The sequence below is a fragment of the Alternaria ethzedia genome, assembly GCF_023757985.1.
Source record: "Alternaria ethzedia strain BMP 0044 chromosome Unknown scaffold_3, whole genome shotgun sequence".
NCBI classification, from domain to species: domain Eukaryota; kingdom Fungi; phylum Ascomycota; class Dothideomycetes; order Pleosporales; family Pleosporaceae; genus Alternaria; species Alternaria ethzedia.
The window spans coordinates 1,064,631-1,082,757 of NW_026056196.1; the positions used below are offsets into that span (position 1 = coordinate 1,064,631).

Genomic DNA, 18,127 nt, shown 5'->3' on the forward strand with positions numbered 1-18,127 from the left:
CGTTTGCTCGTAACACACTGTCGCTTCTTTATTGTCGTTTCACTTCTCTTCCATCAACGTAGGCTCGAACTTCTCCTTCCTGGCCTGCGTAGCACCAGAAGCCTTCCACGCAGACAGAATTAAGTCCACAATAGCATCCACACCCTGATCCCTCTTGACAACCGCAAAGATAGTCGGCCCACCCTCACGCATCCTCCTGCTATCCCGCTCCATAACACCTAGGTCCGCGCCTACCGCCTCGGCAAGATCGATCTTGTTGACGACCAGCAGGTCTGATTGCGTGATACCCGGACCACCCTTCCTGGGGATCTTATCACCACCCGAGACATCGATAACGTAGATGATGAAGTCAGCGAGTTCGCGCGAGTAGTTGGCAGCGAGATTGTCGCCGCCGGACTCGATGAGCAGGAGGTCCGTGTTGAACTTTTGGTGCAAGTTGGTGAGCGTCATGAGGTTGACGGAGATGTCTTCGCGGACAGCGGCATGGGGACAGCCTCCCGTTTCGACAGCGACGATGCGCTCACTATACTCGTGTCAAACATGCCCCGGCAATGTGCGTATTGTGGCTGCTCTTACGCGGGCAAGGCGTTGTTCTTGGTGAGGAACTCGCAGTCTTCTCGCGTGAAGATGTCGTTTGTTACCGCGGCAATGGAGAAGCGTGTTCGGAGGTGTTTGCACAGGGCTAGCATGAGGGCTGTCTTGCCCGAGCCTACTGGTCTAGGCTGGTCAGTATCATGAGAATATAGTATATCTTGCCATGTCAACCCTGCATCATGTCGGCCGAGCAGTATATTGACATTAACATGTCACACGGGGTCCATCATACCCTCCAATTCCGATAGTGAAGGACCGGTCTTCCCAGTCTCTTCCCTCGATGATGGGCAGCTCGCGGCCCAGGTAGCTCCCCGGCCCATCGAGGATCTCATGCGTGTGGCCGTGATCCGCAACCTCGTGCGAATGCGAATGCGATGCGCCTTCGTGTGAGTGGCCGGTAGACATTGTTGTATGATGTAGTATGACTATCAATCAACAGAGTAAGCCAGCAAGCAGGAATGAAGCTCGAGGATCTCCATGGTGGGGCACGACACGACGAGAGACGTGGGGTTCAATCCGGCGCAACCCTGGTAGCGAAGCTTCGCTCAATAACACCGGCGATAGGCTGACAGGCGACGACGCGCCGCTCGCATGAACAACACTCACGACCATATCAAAGGCCAATTCAATGCAGCGGTGATTGTCATTACCGTAGCGTGCCACGACTCGAATAAGGCGTCCTTAATCGGAGGATACGGGAGTGCTCGGACCATGGCGCGAGGGATCATTGCTGCTGCCCCTGCATCTTCATCACGATCCTCGGCACCCGCGATATGATTACCAGCTATAGTTCCCTTCTCTGAATTTCACGGACCAGCATGTTCCCACATGGACCTGTCGTTCCTGGTCGGCGGCACATAGCAGCTTGCGTACCATTGGGAAAGGAGAATGAGGTGCCGGAGCAATCTTTCGCTTCTTCAATCCTTCAATATCGCCCAGACCCGCCACACAGCCACGGCAATGGATATGCAGTTAATTTCCACGCCTGCGAGCCTCCCTATGCGGTGGCCCTGGTACCTGCAGGTGACATGACGCAGGACTTCGCAGCTCTATGTAAAGCCAGCGCAGCACCCGCAAGCTTGTGGACCCTGTTTTCTCAATGCCCTTGCGTTTTCAGGTTTCTGCGTCTTAATCGAGATCGTGCGGTTTGGAGATATTTCCCCATACGGTAGACCTCTTCCTGCTTTAAGGATAGTTGTTCCCTTCTGAAACTCACCTTCGTCGCTCGCCTGCTTTCCCCGCTTCCTCTTGTTTGTTTGTTTTTGCGATTCTATACGCGTATTTTTTGGTGTAATGTCTAACATGGCTGTCTCGTGGGAGAAATCGACACATGGGTCTCTTACGCTATGGGATATCGATCGCGAATTCCAAGATGCGCATGAGGCGTACGAACAGTGGCAGGCGCGGCATCGTCGCACGCGTTCCAAATGGTTGTGTCTCGGCACGAAGAACCGCGACGACGCTGTTGGCAAAGCTCTGCGCCTAGGGGGACAGATTCAAAGGATCATGGAGCAAGGAAAAGCAAGATTTGGGGCACGATTCGAGGAAGGCGACAGTAAGTCCGCGGTTCAACCCCGAGATGATAGAGACTGACCATGTGTAGCAAAATGCAATACCATCCTCTCAGCACAACTCCTACGAATCCAATACGAAATCAGACAACCACTTTACGACAGCGTTTTCTCTTCGACACCAACGATACCCATTGACGACATAATTACGACCGCCAAAAGCGTCCGTCGCGCCTGCCTTACTGCTCTGCGCGAACAATACGCACGTCTCGAATCGCCAATCCTATCGCCCATTCTACCCCCTCCACGTTTCAAAGTAGAGTTCTGTCCATTCGCAGACAACCTGCGAAAAGATCTCAAAGAGTCCAAATCGAGCACACTACGCGCCAAGAAAGCTTTCCCACATGATAAACACGACGACAGGGAGATATGCCCGCACTGTGATGCATGCATTTCGGTCGCGGCACACTCCGGACTGCCAGCGTCCAGATGTATACTCTTCACCTCGCACATTGCGCTCGACGCGATGGCGACGAACGACAAAGCGACCTTTGCATGCAACAGCTGCTACAAAACTTTCGATGATTCCTACGCCTTCCTCGATCATTACTTCCAGAAGCAAATCGGGAGTGAGAGGAGTTGCTTGCGGCTGTCTGTGCAAAGGAGCTCGAGCTGGTTTTTGAACGAGCAGTTCCTTGACAGCGACCCTTCGATTGTAGAACAGTGCCTCAAGAATTGCATGGCGAGAGAAACTATGCGGGGCAGAGGCCATAAGAAGATGAAGAGTCAGATTACTATACGACAAGTACATTCGAGCGGCAACGATTGAAGTTTTCCCAACCGGAGATGATAGCACGACCACATAACACGCCACCACTGGCAGGAGCAAAACGACGAAGTAAAGCAACATTCATCAGCATTACACGATCAGTTTTATACGAATGCGTCCTGTCGTATCGCCAGTAATCATCCGAATCGCACTGCGATACCAGAGACCTTACACATACCGTCTCACAGCCCGCACATAAGTTCCACACGAAAGCCGAAGCTTTCGTATGAACGCGGACGGAACGCCGCATTCTCCGCCTCTTCCTCTTCTTGTACCATACATACTTTTTCCGTACACATATGTTTACTCTTATGTCTAATGCCCTAATGTTTTTGTCAAGAATTTCTAGATCGTAGCAGAGTACGTAACGAGCATGATGAATACGAACACGAATCTACAGTTGCGCATTAAAACTCCAGCGCAAGCTCAGCTCGATGAATACAAATACTTTCTCAAGCATGTACATACCATCAGCATACCGTTCCTATGTATCCAGCACTTCTGAACACCGCGCGCCGCACCCTCACATAACACAGCGACGATCACACCCATCGCATAAACAGCGCAAGCCGTGATATCCGCATGCCCAGACACACGTCAGATGGGCATCCCGGTTTCACATTGGCAACGAACGCAAACGCAGCTCGCAGAAGGAAAGGGAAAAGGACCGAGAAAGATAGCTTCATCTCCTCGGCCCTTTTCCCGCGCGGAACTTTCCCTCGAGCATGTAGCTCGTCACCTAAGTCCAAGCAATCGGTCTCATATCGCCAGACTGCAGTATGGGGGACATGTACAATGATCGCAACTCTACCCGAGTGAGCTGACGATCTACCAACTGTGACACTCATCACCTAGCCTGTCCGTTCCCAGGAATTGGGAATCGGGGGACTGGTAGGACATACCCGCCACACCCACAGAACTCTATCCTAGCGACCTAAGAGTGCTATCAAGCCGACCTACCCGTCTTGTACCCGGTCACTTCTTTCCTTTGCCTTTGCCATGCTGCACATACATACACACATATCTCCAGCGTCGTAAAGCGAACGCGCCAGCGACGCGCAACCACATGAAACCACATCTGTCCGTGGGTCTCTCACTCGGCGAAACCCCACCGTAATACGTCTTGGCTTTCTTACGTATGGATGCGCCTGGGTACGAGATTATTCCGCTCATCACGAGAGGATTATTACGAACGACTGCTTGGGGTTCTTGGTGCATTGCGTGTTGGTGTTGGCCTTGGCGGCTGTGATGGGGATACCTGGTTTGTGTGTAGGGTGGGTTGGTGATATGAGTTACTAAACACGAGGAATGCGCGTGTCTACTCGGTGATGAGCAAGATGATGTAGACAAAGGTTAGGCTTATATTAAGAGATTCTTAGCTCATCACCCCTCACAAGACCTTCAATTCCACTGCCCAAACATGTACTCTGTTTACACCCTCCAACATTCCACCACCGCCCTTGCTTTTCCCACCCCTTCCTTCTTCCCCAACCCCAAGCCCGAGCGGAGCCCCATAGCGCAAACAGCGTATCCAGCGTATCCGCGGCGGAACCTGGGCGGTATTGGCACAAGTCTTGGACGGCAAGTCTGCCGCAAGAAGAAGTCTACGTTGCGGTGAGCAGATAACGTGTCGAAACACATGTAGCGGAATGGGCGGAGCGGCGGTAAGCATTGGGCTGTTAACATGCTCAATCCCCATGTGTGGCTTGCAATTAGATTGGATCGGGCGGTCGGGGCAACTGGGTTTCCGCTCTCTGGGTGCCATGCGTCTTGGACGCGTGTGGCGTTGCTCGAAGCATTGGAGGGGCCGAGGGGCTGAGTTCGGGTGAGTTTGCGCCTGGACTCCTTGGTAAGGCGTGGGTAGTGGCTTGGAAGCGCGGGTAACTTGCTTGGAAATGTAACGGTGTAAACTGTTTCGTACGAGGTACACTGTCAATTGCGAGGGATATGTGCGAGAGACGTTATAGGTGTTGTAGAGATGTTGTGGTATTCGAGGAAAATGGGGTATATCATATCGAGCTCCGTTTGCTCTCCTACTCTTACACAGAGAGGCCCAATAACGCCGTGCTGTCATCCCAGATCAGCATTCCTTCATGTCCAATGCCCCTAAAACAAAAGTACGCCATGGTATATGCCGCTTAAACATCGCTCGTCCCATCACTGAGCGAGCGGTAAAAACAAAAACTCGTCGTCGTAGCAATAGCCTTCTCTTCAAACATGCGTCTCTCGCAGTCCCCTTGAGAGCCATCGTTCCCACCAGTTCCGTACGCCGACGATGCTCTCTTTGCCATCGTTGTGTCCGTCGTGACCTCCAGGGTCTCCTAATATCAACGAGAAAAACCAGAATCCTGCAGCGGTCCATGCGGCGATTGCGACACCGAATGCGACAATTGGTGAAAACAGGTGAATGACGACGAGCATAGGCGCGCTGTAACCAGTCGTTGAGTCGTGAGAATAGACGAGGTGTAGCTGCAGGTTCAGCGCTGGTGCGAGGAAGGCTGTGATTTGTTCCGAAAATGACGGGCGCTTGGTGCAGAATCGCAATGGTGCTAGTGCGAGCGAGATCAGGAGGGCGAAGATCGTCCAGAGAGCGATGGCGCCGGAGAGGAAAGCACAGGGGCCGCAAAGCCAAAACTGCATATTGTTAGCCACGCTCCATAGGGCTTCGAGAAAGTAGAACACATACCAGTAACTGCCATGCCTTCTCCTCTGGGCCTTTCTCATGGTAGGCACCTTTGTCGTAGACGATCGCATCGCCGTCTGGTCCAGCCGCAGACACACGGTTTGGAGATCGGCGGCCTTGCGACGAACCGTAGCCATGCTTCTCGGGATCAAGATGCGCTTGTTGTGGATATTGTATGCTTCCTCGTTCTATCTCTGATCTACTGGAGTATCGGATCTCGGCTGTTGAGTTGCGTTGTTGGCCGATCGAGGAGATGCTGCTGCAGGGGCTTGGCGCAGAGGATGCCTTTGGCGAGAACGGGTGCGAGATGACGGAATCATGGCCACGGCCAAAACTTGACTTGCTGTGACGGTCTATGCGGATGGTCTGTTGTCGCTGGTATGGCTCCTTCTCGTTGTAGGCGTAGTTGTACTCGTCGGGCGATGCGTTGGTTGATAGCTGGTGCAGCGGTTGGCTCTGCTGGGGGGGAGTGGCCGAACATGACACCGGCGGACGCTGGGATTCCATTGCCGGCAATTGGTAGTCGACGTCACTGGTTGACGGGCATCAGACGACCCTTTGAGACATGCGAAGTCGATGAGGTGCCGGGCATGTTATAGAAGAGGCGGAGACTTCCCTCAGGAGAGGCAAGACTCTTGTTACATACAATTACGCTCTCAAGACCTTGGGAGAAGGTCTTGGGCTTGGCTTTCATCCCCAAGGCTCGGCATTGGGGCTGGGCAGAGCATCTCAAGACGGGGACGGCCAATCACGGCTCGCGTGGGCGGTCCCAGCGCAACTCTCTTCCAGACGCCGCTCAGACCAAAGACGGAATTCGCGGCAGCGACCTGGCCTCATGTCGTTGGAGCCCCCAGCTCTCATCTTTATCATCTTCGCCCTTTGTCTTGGCTCGCGCCGACGATGCTGAGCAACGCTGAGCAAACGGACCGTCGCACGCTGGTGCACCTCGTCGTCGTGTGCAATGCCCTCTGAGAGCGCGCCAAGCCGGAAACAAGCGCTACCATGGTCCGTCTAGGCTGTTCGCTGGATGCGTGAAGCTGTGCCTAGGAAATATTGAACCCACGGATCGTGGACTGTTGTACCACAGGCATGACACCCCACAAGAATCCAATGCGGTTCTCCAATCCGCCTAGATAACGAGGGGACCACAGAGGCGCGGCTGGTTACGGCCCCGCGGTGCAACGTCGCGAGCACTCCTTGTGTCGCATCGCCAATCCAAGTCGGAACGGCGGAGCGCATTTGATAGCGCTTGTTGGCGGAAATAGCTGCAAGTTGCTTTGTGAAGTCTGAATCCGGGCTCCAAGCGTGGCTGAAACGAAGTTGGCCTTGCTGATCTCGATCTTGGCATTGGCACATGAGAAGCTCAGATAGTCTGTTGAAGGCGCCAGTTGTCCTCGCGTCCGCTGGCTATGCTGGCTTGGTCTCTATCAGGTGCTTTGTTTTGACCTGAATAAGCCCGTCGCTTTCTCGGCATGCTGTTCGCACCCTGATCGAACGGACAGCAGTGACCGGCTCAAACCTACCATTCCTTTGGTAATGCCTCATGCCACACAGCACGAAGCGCTGCCAGTGACGTCCACCTCAGTGTTGTTGCATTCACCGCGTGCTCCTTGGCATCGGAATCATTAGTGATCTGGCGATAAGCGTTCTGCTGCAGCCACAGCCGGTGGTAATACACAGCATGGCGGAGTTGTGTTCCGCCCCGCGGACAACTTTAGCGAACCGGGTATAATAATGGAAAGAAATGTAAGCTGCAAGGCAAACGTCGGTTAGCAGCTGGCATTGCGAGGAAGGATGCTCTATGGCGCTGGGCGGGGTGTTGTAACCTTGATGGGGCCGTGATGTCACTCGACGTAAATGGAAGTCGCGATGGAAGGAGCGCCTAAGCACCTGCATACTTCAGCGTCAACGAACGGTGTGTTAGTCTTGATGAGGACGTCGCGATGAACCACGAGCATCTGGCACTCCCGACATGTGTACATGCTGATCATTGAGTGCGGCATTGGTTGATATGAAAAATTTGTGCTTTTTCTCGATTCCCTTCTAAATGGAAGATCGGATCCCTTGCTAAACATGACCTCAATGTGCACTACAGGGTCTGACAAGGATGATCTAGACACCCCTTCGACCGCCAACCAGCTTCATACCTTCCCGCATAGCATCTGTCAGTCGGCTCATGACAAGCTCTTTGATGCCCTTCTTCTCCGGCTTCGGCATGAAACCCAGCTCGATCAGATAACTGACGTACACACCTACAGTGTCCTCCGTCACCGCACCGCCCTTGCTCCAATCATCGCCTGTCCATGCTTGATCTTTCTTCAATGCTTCTGCCGCATTTTTGTCGTCGAGTTCAGGTGCCTTGGTATCGGCAGGCAGGTCTCCAGTAACGAAATGGTACAGCGGTAGGAGAGCATTCTCCTCTTTCGTACCAGAGCGGTCAGACACGTAGGCTTCCATGTTTTGCTTCCACTCTGGGTAGGTAACAAGAGGAACATTGTATCCAAAGTTCTCAAGGGCTCCCAAGAACTCGTTGAAGGTGATACGGGGATGTGACGTGATTTGCGCGACTCCTAGGGGCGCGATGGGCGGGTTGAACGAGGATGCCACAACAACGCGAGCAACATGAGTCACAGGAACCATGTTGATGGTATTTGTGATGTCAGGTCGTGATTTGAGTTGGATGCAACCCTTGAGTATACGCACGAGGAAGTCGTCGGTGTTGGTGGTGCCGTACTCTGGGTCTCCCAAGACATAGCCGGGACGAATGACGCAGCCACTCAACCCTTTTTGACCAGCCTGTCGTGTGAGGTACTCGGCAGCCCATTTAGATTGACCGTAACCGGTGCCCAAGCCTTTACGAGCACCTTCCAGATCATCTTCTTCAGGAACACCTGTCCCACCATTGGCCAGGCTCTTCTCGGACAGCTTGACAAAGTAGTCCGTGTCAAGTACTGATGTTGAGCTGACAAGACCGAAGTTCTTGGGCTTGCCCGCAGCACACATTGAGAGAGCGGTCATGGTGGAGATGACGTTGGGTCCGCGAAGACGTGAGTACGGCAATACCCAGTGTACCAATGCGCCGTTGTGGATGACAACATCGACAGAGTCTACGAGCTTGTTCCAAGTATTCGGTTCAAGGCCAAAGTTCTCCTTTTCTAGATCGCCCACGAGAGGCTCCAGGCGTGATTCCCAGCTATCTTCCCAGATGCCATATGCAGAGCAGGTTTGCCTGACACGGCCCAGTGCAGCATCAATGTCTTTTGCACGGACGAGTACCGTAACCTTTCCGGGCCTCGACAGGACGTCTCGTAAAATGTAAGCACCCAAGAAGCCTGTCGCGCCAGTGAGGAAAGTATGTACTTCTTCTTTGGGATTCAGCGGCTCTCTAGTCTTGAACTCGGTCAGTTGGTTAGCGAGTTCTCTGGCATCCGCAGAGTAGGCCTCGTCTTCTGGATCTTCATCGATGGCTTCTGCAGTGTCCAGACGCAGACCAATAGGGTCCATAGCCTGGTCAATGTTTGCCGAGAAGCCGCGCAACGTAGGGTACTGGAAGATTGTGGTCATTGGTACATCGATGTCTCTCCATTCTTGCCGGATCTTGAAGAGCAGTTGCTGAGCGATGATACTGTGGCCTCCAAGGTCGAAGAAGGAGTCGCTTCCGCTGATGCCGTCGGCTGTCACACCGCGGTCACCCAGAAGCTCAGCCCAGATGCCGGCCATGGTCTTTTCAGTTGGCGTCAAGGCTGCGCCCAACTGTGAAGGTCGCCTCGCACCTGCCGCTGCTAGATGCGCTGGTTCTGGGAAGGGCAGTGCCGGTCGATCAATCTTGCCGTTCGGGTTTAGCGGGAATCGAATGAGCGGGACGATGATTGACGGAACGGCATATGCGGGGAGCTTCTTCTTCAGATGCTCTCGCACATCGTCTCGCAGGTACTTGAAGCGCTTCAATAAAGTGACCATGCTGGTGTCATCGGCGGAATCACTATCTTTCGCACCGCGCTCCTCGAGCCAGTCATACCAACGCTTCATCTCAGGAACGATGTAGCCTATTATGTTAGCAAACATTTGAGTTAGGATGAAGATCAAACTTACTGACTAGCGTTGGCTCCTCATATGCATCACGCTTCAATAGTGTGACATTCTCACGCACCAAAGGATGGGCAGAGAGATGTGAGTCGATCTCACCAAGCTCGATACGGAAGCCGCGAATCTTGACTTGCGAGTCGACTCGGCCTGTGCAGTGTACGTTACCATCCTCGGAGTAATGGCCCAGATCTCCAGAGCGGTAGAGTCTGTCGCGTGGGCCTTTGTAGAACTCTCGCCATGGCTCAGCGGCACCTTGGCTTTCCACCTTTTTATTGTCTTCATCTACCCACTTCTGTTGGTCCACAAACCAGTTGTCGACGAACTTGGTAGCAGTCAAGTCGGGCAGACCCAGGTATTCCTCGGCCAGACCACCGGCTCGTACGTATATCTCACCACTCTCACCGGGCTTGCAAACCTTTGTGCGATCTTCGCGGTTCACTACCAAAAGCTGAACATTGTTCATGCCACGACCAGCCGGGATGACTTCACCGATGGTATCAAGGAATTCGGGCGCTTCGGTGCAGCTCGGTAGCTCGTAGTAACTGACAGCTCTTTGTGTCTCTGTGGTTCCATACATATTGACGATGCGTACGTTGGGTGCCAAGTTCTGCAGCCTCCTGCAGTCGCGCTTGATTAGTAGGTCGCCTACGAAGAAGGAGTGATGCAGGCTTGGAAAGATGGCGGAAGCGCCTCCCACGAGAATCTGGCCCATGGCGGGTGTGAGATGTGTGACTGTCGCGCCATACTTGCGCATCCACTCGGCAAGCTTCTCATGCTGTATGTCCTCTTTGCTGGGTACGAGTAGTTGCGCACCGAGGAACAGTGGTGTGAAGATGTCTCGCTGGATAGGGTCGTGGGCGATGCCAGAGAGCATGGTGAACTTGTCGTTTTCAGACAGTCCGAATGTCTCTGCCATCCATGGAAAGTAGTGTGTTAGCGAAAAGTGCCGGCCCTTGACACCCTTGGGCTTTCCCTCTGATCCTGATGTGAAGGAAAGTGTGGGTGTTGAGTCTGGACCGACGAGCACTCCTGGCAGCTCGGCCTTGAGCTTCTGTTGTTCCTCCAACACGTCCTTTCCGTCCTTGGAGCCTCCCACGAGGGTTCCATCGTCCTTGAGCTCGAGCGCGGGGACTTCTGTCCGCAGTTGTAGATTGTCCTTGACGTAGTCCCTCACTTGCTCTGAGATGGGACCGGCTTCGCGGGTGGCGTTGTCGATGACTACGAGTGCGCGTGGTTGGGAGACTTCGAGGTAGATGCATTGGCGGTCTGGGGGGTATCTAATGATGTCAGTAGGTCACTAGCTGTTTGATAAGCTAGACTCACAGCGGGTCTAGTACTGAGAAGGTCGCTCCTGCCGCCAGAACAGCCATAATGGCGACCACTAGGTCCACGCCACGATGGGCAAAGATCATGACTACCTCCCCTCTCTGCACGCCATTTTGCACCAGATGATGGGCTAGTACCGAGGTGGCCTCGAATATGTGTTTGTATGTGAACTTGCGCTCCGGTGTCTTGCTGGTAGCCGTCTCTACCACGCATGGCCGCTCGGGATGCTTGCGAGCATTTCCTGCGAAGATCTCGTGGATGGGTCCCTTGAAATCAGACCAGTGGAGGTCCGCGGTCGGATCCGGGATGCTTCCTTTGGTAAGTGAAGCCATTGTCGCGCGTACCTGTTCCTGCATGTTCAAGGAAATATATGGCGGGGTCGCGTTTTGAGTGTGCGCATGCGCGTAGATAGTTCGCGGATGTCCAATTGGGATGTGAGCGAACAGAAGAAGGTATCAAATTCAGGCTTGGAGGGACGATTCGTCTCACGGCCTCTAGAATTGAAGAATGCAAGGAGAATGCAGAGTCATAGACACCAAGAGTAACAGAAGAGGTATGACGCATCCCGTCAAAATGCTCGACTCAGGCGACATCGGCCAGGGCGACCCCCACCACCGAAGGCTCGAAACGCGTGGGATGTCTGGGTCTGGGGCGCATCATCAGCCCTGCGCTAGCCTTGCACCTCGCCCTCGCCAAACTGGAAACGTTCCCTTAGCACGACGCGTCACCCGGCGTGTCAACTGGTGCAGTATCTGCGACTTCTGCGTCTTTTTGTGCCTTTTTGTCGCTCGTTACGTTTGCTTCGAAGCTTGCTTGCATCGCCTAGCGGAGCTGAGTTCGCGCCGCATTGCCTTCAATCAGCAACATCAGGCCCACCACGGATACCGGCTCCAGTAGTCTGAAAGCGCCCATGTCGCCCGTGTTGCCATAGTCTGCCTTGTATTCACCTCACTTTCACATCCGATTGTGCCATGCCGACTCAGCATACCTTCATGGGCCGGCCCATTGCGCTGCAGATGCCCCCGAGGAGGTTCCAGGTCATCATTATCCTTCTGCTCTTCGTCATAGTAAACTTTACCTTTTACGGAACTCCAACACGCGACAGTATCCCGACCTATGACGAAGTCGCCGATGCGGTCAAGCACCCGCAAGCTCACCTGCCTGACCTGGGCGAGCTGCCAGCTGTGCCCAAACCCTTCGGTCCCTCAGCACACAAGCCACCGGTTCAGGCAAACAGTACCACGGCCAGTGCTTACGGCGCTATAGAGTGGCTCAGTGATTTCAAATGGCGCAACCCTTTCTCCTCCCGCGTAACTCTCGACGAGAACACCGCCCTCCTACCACCGCTACGCGAACGACCGCCGATTTACACATACTACGACGTACCGAAGAAGCAGGACAAGGAAGTGTCTGCGGCAGAACAACGGCTGATACTGGCATGGCGACGGGCATGGTGGGCGCAGGGCTTCAAGCCGGTCGTACTGTCGCGGGCTGAGGCTATGCACCACCCACAATACCAGCTGTTCCAGCGCATGAAGCTAGATCCAAAGATCGAGTTTGAGGTCATGCGCTGGCTGGCCTGGGGGCACATGGGTGGCGGCGTTCTTGTCAATTGGCTCGCACTGCCCATGGCCGAGTACGAGAACCCGATGCTCAGCTTTCTGCGACGAAACGAATACGCCAAGCTGTCGAGGGTCCAGACCTTGGATAACGCCATCTTCTTTGGAGATCGCATGATGGTCGACGACGCGATCAAGAAGGTCATGGGCAACGAGTTGCTCAAGAATGTTACCGCGAGCAAGGATAAGCTGTTGAAGCTCGCCAAAAAAGAGGGTGGACCGATTGTCAACCTCCTGGACACGAAGGACATGAACTCAGACAGCAAGGCCGACGGAATCGCATCCTACAACATGGCTACGATCTCCAGCAAATACAAGACGGTTGCTGATAAGTTTACCAACACGACACAAGCCGAGGCCCTCGACTTGCTCGCGAACCTCGTCAACTCGCATCTCCACCTGACCTGGCAAGAGCAGCATCCGGAAGGTGTGGTAATCGTCAAGCCTGCACCGGAGCATACGACTGCCCTTTTACGCGAAACAACGGACATTGCGCGTAACCTGACGCAATGTCCGACTACTCCAATGCCCAAGTCGTGCCCACCGAATCGACCAAAGTGCAAACCGTGCGATGCCAACAAAGGAATGAAGCTTCAGCTGTTCCCAGAATTCGTAAACACGACCAAGTTCTTCACGATCGGAACCGTTCCCCACCCATACACGCTGACTTCGTTACACTACACGCGCGACATGATAGACAAGAATTTCCTGCGCAACAGTGCAGCACGCGACCTGTGGATTAAGAAGCTGACGGACAAATCTATTCCGGACGATCACACTGAAGAGTACCGCGTACTCAAGTTCAAGGAGCTTGTAGCAGCAGCCCCCGCTCATACCCTATGGCTTACAGCCGAGCGCATCACCCAAGACGACCTAGACTGGATCTTCGGTTTTGGTCTACCCCAGAACGCGTCTGCGAATGCCGAGCCCAGTTCACCCAGCAAGGAGTCCGAACTCATCGTCTTCCCCCGTCCCGAACCCCCCAAGCCCATCGAGGGTATCGACATCCCGGACGAAAAGTGGATCGAGAAAGAGGAAGAGCGCTTGAAGAAGGCACGCGAGGCCATCAAGAGCAAGGACAGGAACATGAAGCTAGTAGTGGAAGCCGTGGAGCAGTGGAATCTGGCGGACACGGAAGCCTGGAGGTTCTCGCGCGCCTACTCGGCGAGAAGGCGGCAAGAGCGGAAGAAGTGGGAAGAGGAAGAGGCCAAGTTCTCGGGTAGTGAAAAGAAGGCTGGCGTTAGACCTGGCGAGAGCGGTGGAAGATGGACCGATCGGAGTTGATTCAGTTAGCGATTTGGGTTGTTCTATAGGAGTATCTATTGGCGTTCTTGGGGTATGTTCAATACTAGCGTGTACAGCTTAGAGCTAGTGTCTGGTTAGAAAGTGAGATTGGCTGGACCATGTCTGTTACGACAGCAGAGCTAGGATGAGTCGACATCGACAGCGGCTGTGCCCAGGTGGGATGTTGCAAAAAGAGGTGGATGTTCGCTTGCAGGATCAACAAAAGATGGGCAAAAAGAAGATCGAAAACATACAACAGCGGGGATTCGCTAGTGGTCACCCACCTAACTACTAATCCGCCGGTACACTGCTTGTATATGGCTGAGCGGACGGGAAGCCTAATTCTCAGTGTCCTATGGTCGTATGTATTAGAAATCTGGCATCTTGACATATATAACCTGAAATAGACGTCGCGTTGCTTTGAAACGAAGAGACGATGTCTACAAGCAGGATCATGCAGGTCTACTGACAAAGGCAGGGTGACTACGGTCAACAGAGAGGGATTGTAGCACACTTGAGTCCAAGCATTACGATTGCTCTAAATGATTGTTATCATTTCTTCCTTCATCTTGGCTAAAAGTTTAGAGACGCTGGCATTGCTACTATGACGAGAAGATATTCCCACCCGCTCAAATCTCAAAGAATCTGCCGATACAGCGCGCAGCAGCAAAATAGCAAAATACCTCCTTGTCTCTTTCTCAAAACTTGCTTCCGTCTCCCCTTTGCCGAGGAAAACACAGGAGACACCGCGGGATAGCTCCTGCTGGGACAACGGAACATCTAAAACAAACGTATAGCCATCATCAGCTGTACATCCGAAGGTACTGTAAAGGTGCCTATTGGCATACGTCGAGCTGTCAAGATCGTCAAGTTGGAGAAGTAAGTTGTGTAAAACTTTTCCCCGCACTGTCAGACTTCCCGAAAGCACCCGACCAAACGAATCGCCACTGCTTAGATGGTCGACGGCCACCCCTTCTATCGAAGCATCAAACTGGATGTTGGCAAGCGGCTCAATCGAAACTGGCCCTTCGATAGCCGCCCAGCTCCATGAGGGAGCTCTCGGTGTTTGCGGCCTCCTCCACTGCATGCCTGGAAGGTGTTCTTGTAGGCATTCTTCTACACTCCATAACAGCGACGCTTCCAGGTCTCTTCTCCACATGCCGGCAAGGTAATCGTCCACGCATCGGTGAACCTCGCTCAATATCCGAGAAAATCTCCGCGCTATTCTGGAGAGTGCAACCAATCTTTCGGTGTCTTTGTACCTTTCCTCTGGCCGGCTGTTGATTTGACGCTTTGTGAAAGCCGCTACCAACGAATTCCACTTGCTGTACAACTCATCTTTACTTAATCGTTTAGCTATTGCCGTACTTCTAATCATGCGAAATGAATCGTCATCATTTTCGTGGAAGGCGTATGGAATCCCGCTTTCGTAGTGCCGAACCTCGTTGCATTCCCAGACCATCTCTGAGGATGTAAAGTGAATGACTCGATTGGCGAAGATCATTTCTGAGAGAGACCACGCCCGTCTGTTCAAGGGCTCGTCTAAGGATAATGGCGAGGGGCAGAGAGTGCCTCCCCGACGTTGCAGAGACTCTGTCCGATCTTTTGCCGGGCTTATCGATGACCAATCTTCCCGAGTTCGCGACATCTCCGAATATTTTCCCAGAAATCCCTTCTCTAGGCCATCCGCATTATCCGCTGCAAGCACGAGCCTAGCATTGCTGTATATATCTGCCATCTTGGGATGTTCTCTCTCCCACTCCTCCTCATCGCCCTGAACTATGCAAAGTGCATCTATCCACAAGTATGTATTGTTTAACAGTCGACTAAAAGTGACAGCATCTCGAAGAGTCTTCGGCATATCTGAGTAGGATATTCGTAACTTGTGGTTTTCGATGTTTGACTGGGGTTTCGGTTGACCTCTTCTCCCTCTACTGTTGGCGCCGAAGGACATCATGTCGGCGACTCTTTGTTTTCCCCAACAATAGCTCAGCGCAAAGTAGTGTCCATTTTGACCGTCTGTTTCGAGGAGAAACGGATCATCGCGGCTGAGGACATCTATGACCCGCAAAGGGAGTTTTGGCGGCGATGACTGTTTGCATAGAGGGTGGTTCGTCGAGCATTGTGTCAACCATGTGGATACAAATTTCGACATCGCTCAACCATGATCAAAACGGGTGAGGTATTGTCGGCGTTGCAAGACTTGGTGCTTAAGAGGGTTGTCATCGTTTGTGCGATGGCGAATGACATTACACAAGCACCGAGTGACCTCGCAAGACTAGACCAAGTCAGGCTAAAGAGGTAACAGATTTCTTTCGGCAACGGTTGATCAGCCTGGCATATGATGGTGCGGACAAATGAGTGGAACCTAGAAGCCACGCATGAGACTAGTGCGGAATTGCAGGTGCGCTGACGTGCCCCCAGCCCCCACCATCTGCCAACCAAAATCCAACCCAGCCCAACACACAAGTTTTCGTGTGCTTACTCGCAATCAACAAAAAAATCTCAGGCGGTCTTGTGCGTTCTGCATGGCTTGCTTGGCGCAGATTACCCGACGTTCTGTCCCTGCTTGCCTGCTCTACTGTATCCTGCGCTCCCGCGGTCTTTTCTGCAGGCTCAAGCCTTGTCACTACTGTTTAGTGCGACAGCGTTCTTGTACTCGTTCTTCGAATTGAGATCATCGCATATCACCTGGGCCGTTTGTAATATCTGGTCTCTGTAGTCACCCCGAATCCCGAACGACTAAGCTACAGAGAAGGAGCATTGAGAGTATGGAGGCCAGCACAGTATGCAGCTTATCCACAGATTGATATCGCCTGCTTCAGCTGGCCGGTTCGCACATGCGATGTGCAGGAAGGCTGAAACTTGTGCGGACACGGCTACAAGCAATTGGCGCGATGTGCAGCTACCACTATCAGTCATAAAAGCGCTGTCGGCACCTTGACAATCAATTGTTTGGTTTGCCTTGACCTTGGTGGTTTCCCAAATGTGAAGCTTTCACTAACGCATTTCCATACGTCCCAACGCAGCCGAAACCGTGGGAATACAACCGTGGACACTCCGAAACTTCCGCACTCTCGTCTTTGTCGATTGGACAGTAGCTGAGCTTTCACAATGGCCGCGCTCAAGAACCCATGGATGTTCGACGTCACGTCTCTTATGATTCTTCTCGGCGAAAACGAGGAGAATGCGTTCCGATCCGCAAGAGACACTCATCTCGAGACATTGGTTGCAGCTCCTGTCGCCGGAATCCTAAGCTATCTGAAGTTCTACGATGGTGTGCCCGGGACCTCACGTCCAATCTACCTGTCCCCTTACGGATGCAAATCGGCACCTCTTCGAAACCTGAAACTAGAGAATGCAATCAGAAAACACAGGATGCTTGAGAATGGAAAATACAACACATGGGAGATCCAAAGTCGCCAAAAGCATAGGAAACTCGACATGTTCCGTTTTCTCTGGCTCGTCTTCACTTGGCTATGGTTGGGTTGTTTGCTAGTTGTTTGGCGTATTGCACCTTTTGGAGTCCTGCCCGGTGGGACTTGGGTTGGGGTTACGAACATTATCGTCCTTTCTGGATGGTCAGTCATCGTCCGAACTATCGAACTCGCTATGATCAACTTCCGCGAAGAAGAGCGGAAGAAAAAAGCAAGAGATGTTGGTGATGATGCTGCCATCTTTCTAGGAGAAGATAATTCAGCATTCGTCATCAGGGGATCTCGCTGGGAAATCAAGAGTTGGACTACCGTCAACAGACTGGACTTCAGTAGCGGAACAAGTTATGGAATTCCGAACAGATTGATTCAGCATTTCATAAGGATCGGCACAATATTCGTGCTTTTACTTGTCTTTGTTACTGTCCCGAATGGTTCCACGACCGATCAGCTCATCTTTATTCTTTTGAACATATTAAGCCAAGTCAACGTATTCTTTGGACTTGAGCTCAACGCCATATGCTGCATGCGAGAGTTGAAGGGGAAGCCGCCCAATCCAAACACAGCTGTGGCGCCTACGAACCGGCCTCCAATACTGTCTAATAACCGGACACAAATATATGGAAACCTTCTCCGTTACTTCAATCCCTTGGGGGTGGATAGTGAGTGGGTGAAGAAGACTGGCATCTTGCCGCAGACGAAAGTCTGGAATATATGGGCGATGAAAGTTGTGCATACCACGGGGGATCCGAAAGTCCTTT

At 52.8% G+C, this 18,127-nt stretch overlaps 5 protein-coding genes across 5 annotated transcripts; 2 read left to right on the plus strand and 3 right to left on the minus strand.

Annotated features, from left to right (window-relative positions):
• Positions 1–39: 39 nt before the first annotated feature.
• J4E87_001863 (uncharacterized protein) lies at positions 40–999 on the minus strand (the record flags this gene model as incomplete). Its single annotated transcript, XM_049373503.1, has 3 exons — positions 40–523; positions 577–717; positions 827–999. The coding sequence occupies 3 exons, from the start codon at positions 997–999 to the stop codon at positions 40–42; spliced, it is 798 nt and encodes a 265-aa protein (XP_049236873.1).
• An 897-nt stretch (positions 1,000–1,896) lies between these two features.
• J4E87_001864 (uncharacterized protein) lies at positions 1,897–2,934 on the plus strand (the record flags this gene model as incomplete). Its single annotated transcript, XM_049373504.1, has 2 exons — positions 1,897–2,149; positions 2,198–2,934. The coding sequence occupies 2 exons, from the start codon at positions 1,897–1,899 to the stop codon at positions 2,932–2,934; spliced, it is 990 nt and encodes a 329-aa protein (XP_049236874.1).
• A 2,211-nt stretch (positions 2,935–5,145) lies between these two features.
• On the minus strand, positions 5,146–6,124 carry J4E87_001865 (uncharacterized protein; the record flags this gene model as incomplete). The annotated part of the gene is made up of 2 exons (XM_049373505.1): positions 5,146–5,568; positions 5,621–6,124. The coding sequence occupies 2 exons, from the start codon at positions 6,122–6,124 to the stop codon at positions 5,146–5,148; spliced, it is 927 nt and encodes a 308-aa protein (XP_049236875.1).
• Positions 6,125–7,729: 1,605 nt separating this feature from the next.
• Positions 7,730–11,361, minus strand: LYS2 (putative NRPS-like protein biosynthetic cluster; the record flags this gene model as incomplete). The annotated part of the gene is made up of 3 exons (XM_049373506.1): positions 7,730–9,663; positions 9,710–10,980; positions 11,027–11,361. The coding sequence occupies 3 exons, from the start codon at positions 11,359–11,361 to the stop codon at positions 7,730–7,732; spliced, it is 3,540 nt and encodes a 1,179-aa protein (XP_049236876.1).
• Positions 11,362–12,000: 639 nt separating this feature from the next.
• Positions 12,001–13,932, plus strand: J4E87_001867 (uncharacterized protein; the record flags this gene model as incomplete). Its single annotated transcript, XM_049373507.1, has 1 exon — positions 12,001–13,932. One exon carries the CDS (start codon positions 12,001–12,003, stop codon positions 13,930–13,932), a length of 1,932 nt encoding a protein of 643 aa, XP_049236877.1.
• Between the last annotated feature and the right edge of the window lie 4,195 nt (positions 13,933–18,127).